General features: G+C 40.3%; 1 protein-coding gene across 5 annotated transcripts in view; it reads right to left on the bottom strand.

Annotated features, from left to right (window-relative positions):
• Positions 1-14,061, bottom strand: part of UQCC1 (ubiquinol-cytochrome c reductase complex assembly factor 1) — a 97,742-nt gene that overhangs the window by 35,524 nt on the left and 48,157 nt on the right. For all 5 annotated transcript variants that reach the window (XM_080813094.1, XM_080813090.1, XM_080813091.1 and 2 more), the window contains one exon: positions 10,307-10,415. In XM_080813094.1, the coding sequence (XP_080669220.1) occupies positions 10,307-10,415 (109 nt within the window). The remainder of the gene's footprint in view (positions 1-10,306; positions 10,416-14,061) is intronic.

The raw sequence follows: 14,061 nt of genomic DNA, 5'->3' as shown, positions 1-14,061 counted from the left end.
AGAGCCCGATGCGGGGGCCCGATCCCAGGACCCTGGGATCATGACCTGAGCTGATGGCAGAGGCTTTAACCCACTGAGCCACCCAGGCGCCCCCGAAACTTGCATTTTTTAACAAGTTCCTAAGTGAGGTTGAGGTTACTGGTCTGGAGACCCCCCTTTTGAAAATCTCTGGTCTAGATTATTTCAAGGTTCCTTTCCAGTTTTAATAGTTTAAGGCACCCCATAGATGCCAGCATTCAAATAATAAACACTGCTGTATCAGGCTGAAATAGCTTCACAACGAAGTTCTTTTCCCACATAAGAAAGTGGGCGATGGGAAAGTATGAAGTCCATGGTTAAGGACTAGTTTTAACTTTTGAACTAAGCAGAATGAAAAATCTTAAGCAATAGTGGGAACAGGAAGGGGTTGTCCCCTTATCCAACATGCTGGCCCCATTTTAATTTATCTTAATCCCACCTTTCTGCCTTTTCACCAGACCCCTCCCCCTCACGCCCTCCTCCAGAAACACATCTAGGTGTCTCCTGAATTCATTTATTGGCTTTGCCGTGCACAGTATAATACCGCCTTTGTTAGTCTCCCAGCCCAGCCTCTCTGAGCACCGTGTTCAGTCTCAGTGTTCCTCTACTCTTAAAAAAACACAACCAAGGAGTCTCTGAAAAATAATTGTAAAATCAACTAAGGCAAATTCAGACGATGTGGAGACATTCAGACTCTAAATGCTGGAAAAAGAAACAAATTCAGAACATTGTTAGCATTCTCACCTGTCCTTTTTTTCCCCTTAATCTCTATTAGTCCTGTTGAGTAGGAAACCTCTGCCGGATTGGATTAGAAACTCTGAATAAAAGGGGCCTCAGGCTGGGGACTGCACTGCTGAAGAAATGGAATGTCTTGAGACTCAAGAAAAGTTGTCCTCTTGGCCTATGGAAGTCCTTGATAAGAAGACCAAGGAGAAGGGTCCTGCCATGAAGTTGATCCCCTTCCTGCACCCTGGGAGGGATCGTGGTATAGTAAAGGGGACAGTGGGCTGGGAATCAGCATACCCTAGCTTGGGTCCTCGTTCTGCTGTTTCGTAGCTGCTCGACCTTGGGCAAATCAATAAACTTCTCTGGGACTCCATTTTCTCACCACAGAAAATGAGCCAGTGGGACTCAATCTATAGTCCTTACTCTGAGAGGCACATCAGAAATCCTCCGGGGTGACTTTTCAAAATACATATATCTGAGCCCCTCCATATTGAGAACCATGAACAAGAGAATCTCTGAGGCATTCAATCTAACATTCTTTTTTTTTTTTTTAAAGATTTTTTTTATTTATTTGACAGAGGTCACAAGTAGGCAGAGAGGCAGACAGAGAGAGGGGAGGAGGGGGAAGCAGGCTCCCTGTTGAGCAGAGAGCCCAATGTGGGGCTCGATCCCAGGACCCTGGGATTATGACCTGAGCTGAAGGCAGAAGCTTTAACCCACTGAGCCACCCAGGTGCCCCTCAATCTAACATTCTAAGGTTCGTCTATTCTATAAAGTGAATGAGAAATATAAATGATGAGAGAGCCAAGGAACCCCAGAGGCAGGGCAGGGAGAGAAAAATGAAACTTTCTCGGGGAAGAGTGGGTCAAAGAAATAGAATCCAGGTGTGATAAGAGATCATTTATTAAGTCAGTATTTGGGAGATAGTGCTGCCCAATCACTAATAATGGAAGCAAGGACCTGTGTCCACCCAAGTGCCTGAAGGGCGACCATGTCAGGCACTCTAGGTAAGACACCAGGAATTCTAGGATCCTCATCCCGTCTACTGGGCGTGACCTATACAAACCCACAATTACAGGACAGAAGTTTGTGCAAAGTGCTACAGCAATACAGAGAAGGGAATGGCCAAATACACCAATATTACGGCGGTGGGGGGGGGGTTGTTGCTGGGAAAAGCTTCCTGGAAGAGGTACTATCCAGCTGTGTCTTACAGTGCCATGAAGAGGCGAGACAGGTGTTAAGGCCACTTCAGACAAAGGAAACTGCATAAACAAAAGCCCAAAAGCATAAAGGAACATGGCGTACTATAGCATCAGTGAAAACCTGGCATGAGTGAAACCTGTGTTTGAGTGTGTGTGTGTGTGCACATGCACATATGGATATCTGTGTATTAAAGAGGTCTCCTAGCAATCAGACTAGAAAGATAAGTTGGGATTAGAATGTAAAGATATCTGTCCTCCCATTCCCCCTGCCCCCACCGGTTTTCACTCTGAAAAGTTTCAAACTTACTTAAAAAAATCTAAGAGCATTACAATAAAAATCTGTATAACTTTTAGATTCACAACTGTTAATATTTTTAACATTTGCTTCATCTCTATATATATATACATACACATGCCCTTTTATCTTTTGCTAAACGATGTGAAAATATAAAATCATTTTGGGGGTGCCTGGGTGGCTCAGTAGGTTAAGCGTCTGCCTTTGGCTCAGGTCATGTTCCCTAGAGCCCTGGGATCAAGCCCTGCTTTGGGCTCTCTGCTCAGTGGGGAGCCTGCTTTACCTTCTCCCTCTGTCTGTCTCTCTCTGTCTACTTGTGCTCTTTCTCTGTCAAATAAATAAAATTTTTAAAAAAGAAAATATCAAATCATTTCATTTCTAAATACTAAACACTGTATCTTTTAAGAACATTCTCTTATATGACTACGAACCGTTCTATATACCATTGCTAAGATATCTGAATTTCATCCCTCAGACAGGGATATCATCAGACATGGAATTTGGAAAAACCTCTGGTGATTTATATGGTAACAGGGTTCACTAGAGTGGGGCAAGTCCAGCACCAGTTAGGAGGCCATGTGCAATGAAGGAGAGATGATGAGGGTTGATATGAAGTAATGGAACAGAAGACAGAAAAAAAAAAAAATCCAAAGATATTTTGGTCAGAAAAATGACAGGACAATCTGGGTGCAGAGAATGAGGCAAGAGTTGAGAACTCTAAGAACTCCAGCTTGGAGAGGCTAGACTAATGGTGACAATGTCAGAAGTGAGACAGGAAACAGGAAGAACAGAACAGGTTCATGGAGCTATTTATCCCATCTCCTGAGTGAGATTTATTTAGGAGAACCATTAGGAACACCTGCAAGGGAGGTGTGGAAAATGGCTCTGGCTGTGGCCAATGCACACAGTTCTAAGCAGTACTAGAACTATGGCACAAAAGACATCAAAGAGAACAGGGCACCATTTCAGGTACCGGAGGAATTCAATGACAAACAAATATGAATCAGACCTCAGGAAATTCACAACCTGTAACTGAAGGTAGAAAACAGCCATGAGAGAGAGAAGCCATCATATGCATAGACAGGAGCTTTATGCTCTATTAATTTCAATTTCAGAAAGGTTTATAACTTCTCTTGCAGGGACAATCCCTGAAATGAAGTGAGTCCAGCATGCTGCCTAGAAGGACACAGGAACTAAGCTGTCACACGGGCATTCTGGCTGTATGCGCCCAGGCAGCTGATCAGTCCCAAAACTGCCTAAAGCACACATTCCACGCAGCCTTGCCACCTCTTGAGACCTGGGGTAGAGAAACTTGTGCAAAGAAAGGAATGCATCTACCAAAGATACATCTCAGATGGACCCTGCTCAAGTTCACGAGCCAATCCCAAAATGAAACTGCTCTGCCATCTAAGAATTTAGCCTTCTTTCACCTAATAAACAAATATCCACTCCAACAGCTTAGGACATTATAAAACTTTCAAAAAGGACAACTGATACCTGGGAACAAACATGTCTTATTTTAAGGCCTCAAGCCCAAGGAATTGCTCAGTATTTATATCCCACCATTCGTATCACTGGCCACAAAACTATGCCCTTAAAGTGGTCCTTGCCTTTTAAAACAAAAAACAATACCTATGGATGGCAGTGAATGTTAATTCTGACCTAGAGATGCAAAGTATAGCAAAATTTTTACCTCGTGGTAAAACAGAGGAGTTTGAAGATTTCTGTGGGGAGGTATGGAGAAGAAGGGAATGGTATTACAGAGGTCTGGAAGAAAATTTCCAGAAAAACTGAAGTATGTATAATTCTTATTTTTACCACCCTTTATAGATTTAAAGTCTTTCTTAGTTTAGAAATATAAACGGCCTCATGTATAAGTTGTTGGTTTTTTTAGTCAAACCCATTAGAAGATGCGAAAGCATGGAAAAAGAAATACTCAAGGGTCAAGGAAACAATTTCTCATTTCTTTTTCTTACAATATTTAAGACTAACAGAGCAAACAAATATGCGCAAAATGAAAAGGGATACCTCTCCACTCCATTTTTTCTAATACATATAAGTGGGCTTCCAGAACAGTCCTCTGGTTGTCAGTTATTTACTGGACAAGCATTCAGCCAAGGGCAAAGATAAGTACTTTGGAGAATACAAAGGATGGGTGGTGGTAGGGGGCCCAGTCCCCAGGCAATTTACCTAGAAGGTAATCAATACTCACAAATAACAATGATACCAAAGAGAACTGGTAAGAGCCAGAAGAAGGGTACAGATAAATTACTAAGGTACTTACAGCTAGGGACAACTGGGATTGGCCTCCAGTATGGGGTGGAGGGATGTAAAGGAATTGAGGCTGTGGTGTTTAGGCAACCCAGTGTATGTACCGCGTGGGAAAAGACACAAGACAGGAAGAGCAAGGCATTCGGCTTGGCTGGAATGAAGAGTGTGTGAAGCAAGGCTGGAATGTGATGTTCACTGAGTGCTAACTATGTGCCAGGCACATGTGCTAGAAGGTTTTACATATTTACAGTTCAAGAAGAGCTAGAGGAAATGAGTTTGGAAAGGTAGTCTGGAGTGTGATCACAGAGGACCTTGCAAAGCAAAATGCTGGTTCTAAGAAGAAAAGCAGAGTTTTACAAAGGAGTCCAGTTCAGCCCACAGCTCCTCCACCTCTTTCTAGGCCCGCTGCACCACCCCATGAGGCAGCTCTGCTAGAGAGGACAGGAGACCTTGAGGTGACAGGAGGTTCATCCTTATTCTGGAATGGTGCTGCCAAGAAATCATGTGAAGTCCTGATGAGACAACTGGCATTCCAGGGACCACTGATAAGGATAAACTTGGAATTTCTTAATACTCCTTCCCACCTAGTCTCCAACTATTGGAAAGCTTAAACCTGCTCATTGTGAGCCACAAGGTGGAGATGTCTGGCAGGGCAGAACTGAGAGGAAGTCGTTTAGCCAGCCTAAGGTTACCATTAACACTTTGAGCCACTGCCTTGAGCTAATTTTTATGTTTGTTTTTTAAGTTTGGTTGAAATGTCACAAATGGAAAAATTAACTAAAGCACCGGGGTTAGCCACAAGACTGGACACACCTGGCTGCAAACCCAGCAAAAGAAACTTACTTCATTAGTAGGAGAGGCAGAAAGTGAAATTTACATCTGAAATGTGCCTGCACCAAGAGAAAGCACTGAGGCCAAAGGCGCTGTCTGTTTTTACAGCTGTGTCAAGTCTTAGTTCTCTACTCTTAGCAACACTCAGGAGTGAGGCAAGGGCCCAAGGAAAAATGGTCTCCAACCTTCAGCTGCAACTCAGCTCACAAAGGTTTTTAAGAACCAGTTAATGAAATAAAACAAGACCAGATGAGGTGATATAATGAACTTTATTTCCACAGCTAATTTATATGTTTAAATCCCAAATAATGTTTTTTTAAAAGTTAGAACGCTCTAAATTATTGATGTGATTTTTGTAACCTCAAATTTAACACTCGCATTTTATACCAGCTTCACTAATGATATATGAGTCTGCCTTGTTTTTCACAATAGTTGGGCTCCTAAAAAGCTGATAAAAAGCAAAACATTTTTAATAAAAATTTCCCTACCAAATGAGACTGCAGTTCTAATTTCAAAGGAGTTCTTGAATCAAATTTCTGATTCATCATTAATTCACAAGTGGTTCCACTCAAAGTAATTGCCTCTAAGAATTCTTTGGCATGAAAAAGATCACCACTACATTGATCAGTCTTATAAATTCTACTTTTTATATGAGTTTTCTTAAAGATGTACACCTGGGATGCCAAATTACAGAGAGACAGATTTACAAATTACCACCTTCTAGTCAGATTTTCTGAGGCACCCCAATAACTCACTTTTCTTTCTTTTTTTTTTTTTTTAAAGAAACTGAAGCACAGAGGAGGAGAGACGTGGCAGCCAGGGTCAGAACCAGGCCAGACTGGCTCCCTACTACTTTCCCCAGCCGCATGTCTCTAATTTTCCCATTTCTTTAGGTTGTACACACACACAAGACTGAGAACCCCTCTATACACACAATCACACTCTATACACACAATCACATAACAAAAGTGGTTAAAATATAATTTTCTTGCCTGTATAAAGGGTGTCTGTTTATACCATGAGTTTGGAAAGGGGGTACAGGGGAACCAAGTCAATTATAATAGAAAAGCAGTACTGGTAACTCCCCAACTCTTCCAAATGTCTGTTATTTTTAAATCACCATCTTTTATTTATAGTCTTTGTAACTAAACTGGGCTTGGCATTTCTCTTCATGCAGGTGAATTTACAAGTCTGTACTTGGGGAGTATTATGGATTGGTCTAAAACCTTGTTATTCAAAGTGTGGCTGCCCCATCCTCACCCTGCTCCACCTATGGCACTGGCATCACCTGAAGCTTTCTAGAAATGTAGACTCTGGCTCCACCCCAACCTACTGAATCAGAATTTGCATTTTAACAAGATTCCCCAGGTGGACCACAGGCACATTAAAGTGTGAGAAACATCGATCTAACACACTTCTCAATAGGACATCATATCTAGCAAAATTTAGAAAGAAAAATGGTCGGATAAAATGGAGGGGGGAAAAAAAAGAAAAGGAAAAACTAATTCCCACAGGGCTGTACTGATGTACACATGGACTACAAACAAATAAATCAAGCATCATCTATCTGATAAGTGGGCTTTAAAATAAAATTTCAGAGGCTGAAATTAATTTATTCATTCAACAAGTATTTATTCATCCAATGTTTCCTATGTAAGCAAAAACATGTGATTAAGACAGGTCTCCTGCCTTTATAAAGCATGCAGTCAAGTGGAAGTAACATTATAAAGTAACACAGAAGGTTCAAAGTGCTGGAGATTGTGATGGAGATATTTATGGAGGTCCAAAGGAAATTCATGGTGGAGAAGGGGTAATAACTAAAATGTTCCCCATAGTTCAAGAATCAGTAACCTATGGCTCATTAAGCCATGTGGCCCACACGGCTCTAACAGTCTAACAGTCTAACATCCAGGCAAGTTTAGTCAATAGTGACAAGAAAAAACAGGCTAGCTAATTAGAAGAGCTACTGTGTCACGGCATGGCAGTCAGCTAAGGCTTTGGCTGGCCAGGGGGTGTCACTGGTTATCATTAAGTGATTTGGTACTAGCAGCACCACCCTACGTCCACAGGGTGCTGCCACAGAGATGGACAGTGAGTACCTGAGGGCATGTGGAACACTTAGCTACACGAATAGCTTCAAGGCTGCTCATCCACTCTGGGTAGCAAAGACAGCAGAAAGGCCTGATATTGGAAAAAAAATGAACAACAAACCAAAGAACACACTTCCAAAGACAGTCAGTATGCACTGACTCCGAAACAAATGATGATGCTGATAGCAGCTAAAACTCTGACATATGCTATCCTCTTCTTAAAATGAACAGAAACGCCAATGGTCTACTGTCCCAGAGAAAGACACGTAAATGTCACTAGAGACATCTTAAAACAAACCGTGCTTCCTATACATGCAGTTCCTCCAAAGACATGAGAATTTGGAAATACCCTCTCAGTAAGAAACCATCATCTCCATGATTCAGCCTCAAAGACCACAATTTTACACACAGGGTAATTAAGCACATGATACCATTAGACAATGATATAAGAGTATGTGAAAATAATTACAATAAATACAACATAGGGGACAACCTCCCACTTAACTCCCAAGCAGCACGGAAAAAATCTCTAAGACATATTGTTGAGTGAAAAAAAATTAAGTACATATTAATTGCATATTAGTATACAGAGGATGATATCAAGTATAATCAAATAGACAGACACAAAACCAGTATTATATATTTTCTGTAGATAACACAGAAGAAAGTCTTAAAAAATATACACCAAGTGGAAATAGTTAATTACCTCCTTCCAGGAACGACCGATGATGAAAGGAACTGCAGTCTTAGTTAAAACATTTTGAATTTTATGGGGCGCCTGAGTGGCTCAGTGGGTTAAAGCCTCTGCCTTCGGCTCAGGTCATGATCCCAGGGTCCTGGGATCGAGCCCCGCATCAGGCTCTCTGCTCAGCAGGGAGCCTGCTTCCTCCTCTCTCTCTACCTGCCTCTCTACTTGTGATCTGTCAAATAAATAAATAAAATCTTTAAAAAAAAAAAAAAAACATTTTGAATTTTAAAAACAACTGTAAGTATGGAGGTTCCTCAAAAAGCTGAAAATAGATCTACCTTACAACCCAGCAATCGCTCTACTGGGTATTTACCCTAAAGATACAAATGTAGTGATCCAAAGGGGCATGTGCACCCGAATGTTTATAGCAGCAATGTCCACAATAGCCAAACTATGGAAAGAACCTAGATGTCCATCAACAGATGAATGGATAAAGATGTGATGTATACACACACACACACACACACACGCATACACATACAATGGAATACTATGCAGCCATCAAAACCCCCGAAATCTTGCCATTTGCAATGACGTGGATAGAACTAGAGGGTATTACGCTGAGCGAAATAAGTCAACCAGAGAAAGACAATTATCTCATGATCTCTCTGATATGAGGAATTTGAGAGGCAGGGCAGGGGGCTGTGGAGTTAGGGAGGGAAAAAATGAAACAAGACGGGACTGGGGAGGGAGACAAACCGTAAGAGACTTAATCTCACAAAACAAACTGAGGGCTGCTGGCGGGGGGGTGGGGAAGTAGGGAGAGGGTGGTTGGGTTATGAACTTTGGGAAGGGTATATGGTATGGTGAGTGCTGTGAAATTTGTAAGCCTGATGATTCACAGACCTGTACCCCTGGGGCAAATAATACACTAATGTTAATAAAAAAACAAAATACTTCATGGCCTTCAAAAAAATAAATTAAAATATAAACAACTGTAAAGTAAAAACATATCTAATATAGGAACACCTGGCTGGTTCAATCATTGGAGCAACTCTTGATCTCAGGGTCCCAAGTTTGAGCCCCACATTGGGTACAGAGATTACATTAAAAAATCTTTAAAAAAAAAACCCATATCTAATACGTATTAAGATAAAAAGCCAAGATGCAAAACTATGTACAGTGTTATTTATAATTTGTATTTATCTAAGAAACAACTAGAAGGATACACATCAACTCTTAACAATGGTTACTTTTGGGGGGTTGGAATGGGGAAAGGAAATGCTTTCAAATGCAATCAAACAGTAAATGCTTTTTACTGTTTGATTTTTACTCTATGAATGTGTATGACTTTTATAGTACATATATAAACTCTGTTTACTCCTCAGTCCGTAGGGAGAACATTTTAATGGAAAAAAAACAAATTAACCCATTTTGTGACCCCATCTGCTTTAGACGATCTTAAGCTGGGAGGCAATGAAATGGGAAACAAGGATTACAATCTAGTAAAATATGGTCTAGACACAAAAATGTACAATATACCCAAAGAAAGAGGTTACTATTTATATAAACAACCTTATCCTAATGTTATGGTTCCATTTTCTACGCTCTATGTTTTACACACACACACACACACACACACACACACACAACCTCCCTTTCTCAGGTTAATTGTTAAATGTACTATTGTACATCTTCAGTAGACACCCTGCCAAATTATTCTAGGTTGTTAGTGATCAAGGAGCTTGTTTTTCAGTTCCTGAGGACAGTGCAGGCCCGATGCCAGGGTATTTCCATCAGAACAAATTTAGAGGAGGACTGGTTCAAAGACTGAATTGGTGTCAAAGGCATAGTGTCCTAAAGCTCAATTATTTGATTTCCTCCATTCAACAAATCCATCCCTCTTACCACCATTATTTGGGCTTAATAATTCCATACTCATACACATACACAGGATGTCCTCACACCGACAAACCATAATAATGTTTGCAAACACAAAGTCTCCATGGCATGTCAGTCTCCACAGAGGCAGAAGCAACTCTAGCTGAATTACGACCTGACATTAGGCAGCATTACACAGAAATCTAAAAGCAAAGCCATTATAGAACACATAAAACGTCAACTCAAGTCAGGCAATCCCTCACTGGAGTTTTCCAGGACCAGAATCTGACAGCATTTCACTTACCCCCATGACTCTGCCACGCTGCTCAACATCCTCCCACATAAAATGAACTATGATCCGACACATGTATTTCCCACTCCGGCCTTCCTGCTTCATTCGGACTAGACACATCCTGGGTGGGAAGAAGACATAAAGAGTAACTGGCTGTTTGCATTCTTTATATCACACATTTATACTGAAGGTCAGCTCATCTGAGTAATTTCAGGAAAGAACACAGAATTAAAAAACTGTAAGTGATCTTATTTTTAAAAAACATTCATTGAGGTATAACATAAATACTATAAAGTACACAAATCTTTAGTGTACAGCCTGAGAAATTACGTATTACATATTATATACATATAACCAGCACCCAGATCAAGATAATGAGATTATTCGGAGCACCTCAGAAGGTGTTCTCATACATGCAAGTGACCCACATTTAGTTGTTAGAAGATAAGCAAGTCAAAATCTTTCATTTTACTGAATAAAAACAGAAGCCCTACACAAGGAAAGTAATTTGCCCAACACCACCGAGTAGTCTGTAAAGATGGGCACAGTGCTGTGCTGTCCAACGCAGAAGCTACTAGCTACATGTGGCTATTGAGCACTTAAAATGTGACTAGTTCCAACTGACATGTAGCATAAGTTTAAGATTTCAAAGATTTAGTTCAACAAAAAGAATACAAATACCTCAAATTTTTTATACTGCTTACAGGTTGAAATATTATTTCAGATATACTGAGTTAAATAAAACCAATTATTAAAATAAATTTCATTATTTTCTCTTTACTTTTTTAAATGGAGCTACTTTTTTTTTTTTTTAAGATTTTTATTTATTTATTTGACACAGAGAGAGAGAGATCACAGGTAGGTAGAGAGAGAAGGGGAAGCAGGCTCCCTGCTGAGCAGAGAGCCCGAGGCAGGGCTCGATCCCAGGACCCTGAGACCATGACCTGAGCCGAAGGCAGAAGCCTAACCTTCCGAGCCACCCAGGCGCCCCGCTACTAGAAACTTTTAAATTCAATATATGAGTTGCATTGTTTGTTGGACAGTACCCATCTAGAACACCGATCACAGAAAGTACTATGATTTCACCTACGTAATTATCGAAACATTTCCCCCATTAGAATATAAGTTCCACTGAAGGCAAAGATCAAGTATGGGCTGTTTGGTTTTTTGTGTTTTTTTTTAAGATTTTATTTATTTATTTATTTGGCAGACAGAGATGGCAAGCAGGTAGAGAGGCAGGCAGAGAGAGGAAGGGAAGCAGGCTCCTTGCTGAGCAGAGAGCCCGATGTAGGGCTGGATACTAGGATCCTGGGATCATGACCCAAGCCGCAGGCAGAGGCTTTAACCCACTGAGCCACCCAGGCACCCCTGGGCTGTTTTTGTTTTTTTTTTTTAATAACCATTGTATATCCAGGGCTTAAGAATAGTAGGCATTTAATATTTATTTGCTAAATAAATAAGTGAATAAAACATCTCAGGGTTAGTTTAGGGCTTCCTCTCCTATACCACATTGCCTCTAGTCAGTCCATAAGGGTCTCTGCTTAAGATCTTCCATAAGAATGTAAGAACTGTACTATATTTATTAATTAGTAAACATATATTATACTTAACTATGTGTAAAAATACAAACAGGGCCATTAACTTTTCAAACTAGTTCCTTATCTCACCCTTAAAATGAGCATCCTTATTTCTATTATCTTTCATTTAATAGTTTTTAGGTGACTATAATAGGACTACTCACCAAAAGACGTTTCCTCCTATAATTATGGCACACTGGATCTAAACTGACAATTCTGTCTCCATACACAATTAATCCTGCTAAACTCTACTAGCAATAGTATGGTACAATGGAATGATTCCAGCCTGGCCCGCCTCAATATCTTTGTTAGTGACTAAGATGGAGAAAAGAAAACATACTTATCAAATCTGCAGATGACAAGAAGCTGGGCAGGAAGACAAATATGCTGGATGACCCAAACATGAGCCAAAAATACTTCAACAGACTGTTTCAATGGGCTGAATATAATAGAATGAATTTGAACAGGGGTAAACCTAAGGTCTTGCACTCGAGTCTTAAAGAACTGGTACTTGGGGCGCCTGGGTGGCTCAGTGGGTTAAGCCTCTGCCTTCAGCTCAGGTTATGATCCCAGGGTCCTGAGATCGAGCCCCATGTCGGGCTCTCTGCTCAGCAGGGAGCCTGCTTCCCCCACCCCCTCCTGCCTCTCTGCCTACTTGTGATCTCTGTCTATCAAATAAATAAATAAAATCTTAAAAAAAAAAAAAGAACTGGTACTGGTACAGGATAGGTGAGTCACGCCCATCTATGTGTGAAAAAGCCGTATAGGCTTAAGCTGACAATTAACTTCAAAGGAAGTCAAGGTGATGATGAGGTTGCCCCCCAAATTAACATGATTTTAGATATAGTATTGGAAACATAATATCTTCAAAGTGAAATTTTTGTTCCATTCAGCACAGGTCAGACTCTACTTAGAATGCTGTCCATAGTTTTAAACGTTATATTTTAAGAAACAAGAGGATGAGATGAAAGATCAGAAGACACGTAGCCTGGAGAAAAACAAGAGAGTTGCCTTAAATATTGTAGACAAGTGACTGGACTATTTGTCCAAGAGTTAGAATCAGAACCAATGGGTAAGCCACAGAGGGAGAAAGAATTCCTCAACACTGAACACTGAAAGAAATAACTTTCTAACAGGAGAGTTTCTGAAGATTTGAATAATGGAATGAATAAGCCCAAGATGTAAAGAATTTGCCTACTTCTGAAGGGTAAACACTTTGTGAGAACTCAGCTGAGAGACTGACTACGTGGTCTTTAACATCCCTTCCAACCATGAGATTTGGGGATGCTGTGATTTTAAATTTGTAACCTCTGAACCCAGTTGGTGCCTAAGAAATAACACTTTGTAACAATAAAAACAGGTCATGGAAAAAGATTTGACTACTTCATGTAACATAGGATATATTGCAAAGCAGAAACAAACTGGACGGAGAAAATTCAATAGTCCTTTTTCATAAGATTTTTCTTAAAGTTAATCAAGTCGCTCATGTCAGCCTCTCACCTGAAAAGACACTGTGAGTTTTGATGCTTACATGTCGTCAGAGGCCAATTCATCAACAGCAAAAGTGAGGTAATGGAATTCTTCATTTATTTGAAAATTCTGTAGTTTGTTAATACACCTGCTCTCTGAGGTTTAAAAGGCACAGATTTTCTCAGACCATAAAGTATACATTATGCTATGTTCACCTCAAGTGTACCTACCATCTGTTACTGTACAATCTATTACAATACCATTGACTATGTTCCCTATGATGTACCTTTTATCTCCATTACTTATTCATTCCATAAACTGGAAGCCTGTATCTTCCCACTCTGCTTCATCCATTTTATCCATTCCTCACTCTCTCCCCTCTGGGAAACATCAGTTTGTTCCGTGTATTTATGAGTCTACTTCTGCTTTTTGTTTATTCATTGGTTTTTTTAGACTTTATACATAAGTGAGCTTATATGGTATGTCTTTCTCTGACTTAATTAATTTAGCATCATACCCTCTAAGTCCATCCTTATTGTCAAAAAAAAAAAAAATCTCATCCTTTTTAATGGCTGAGTAATATTCCAGAGGGGGGGGGAGAGGAGAGAGAGAGGGAGAATCTTCTTTATCCATTCATCTATTAATGGACACTTCAGTTGCTTCTAAATCTTGACTACTATAGATAATACTGCTATAAACACAGAGGTACACGTATCTTTT

Source organism: Martes martes, assembly GCF_963455335.1.
Source record: "Martes martes genome assembly, chromosome: 9".
Lineage (NCBI taxonomy): Eukaryota > Metazoa > Chordata > Mammalia > Carnivora > Mustelidae > Martes > Martes martes.
The sequence above is the reverse complement of the archived record's forward strand: the minus strand, read 5'-3'. Positions and strand labels throughout refer to the sequence as shown.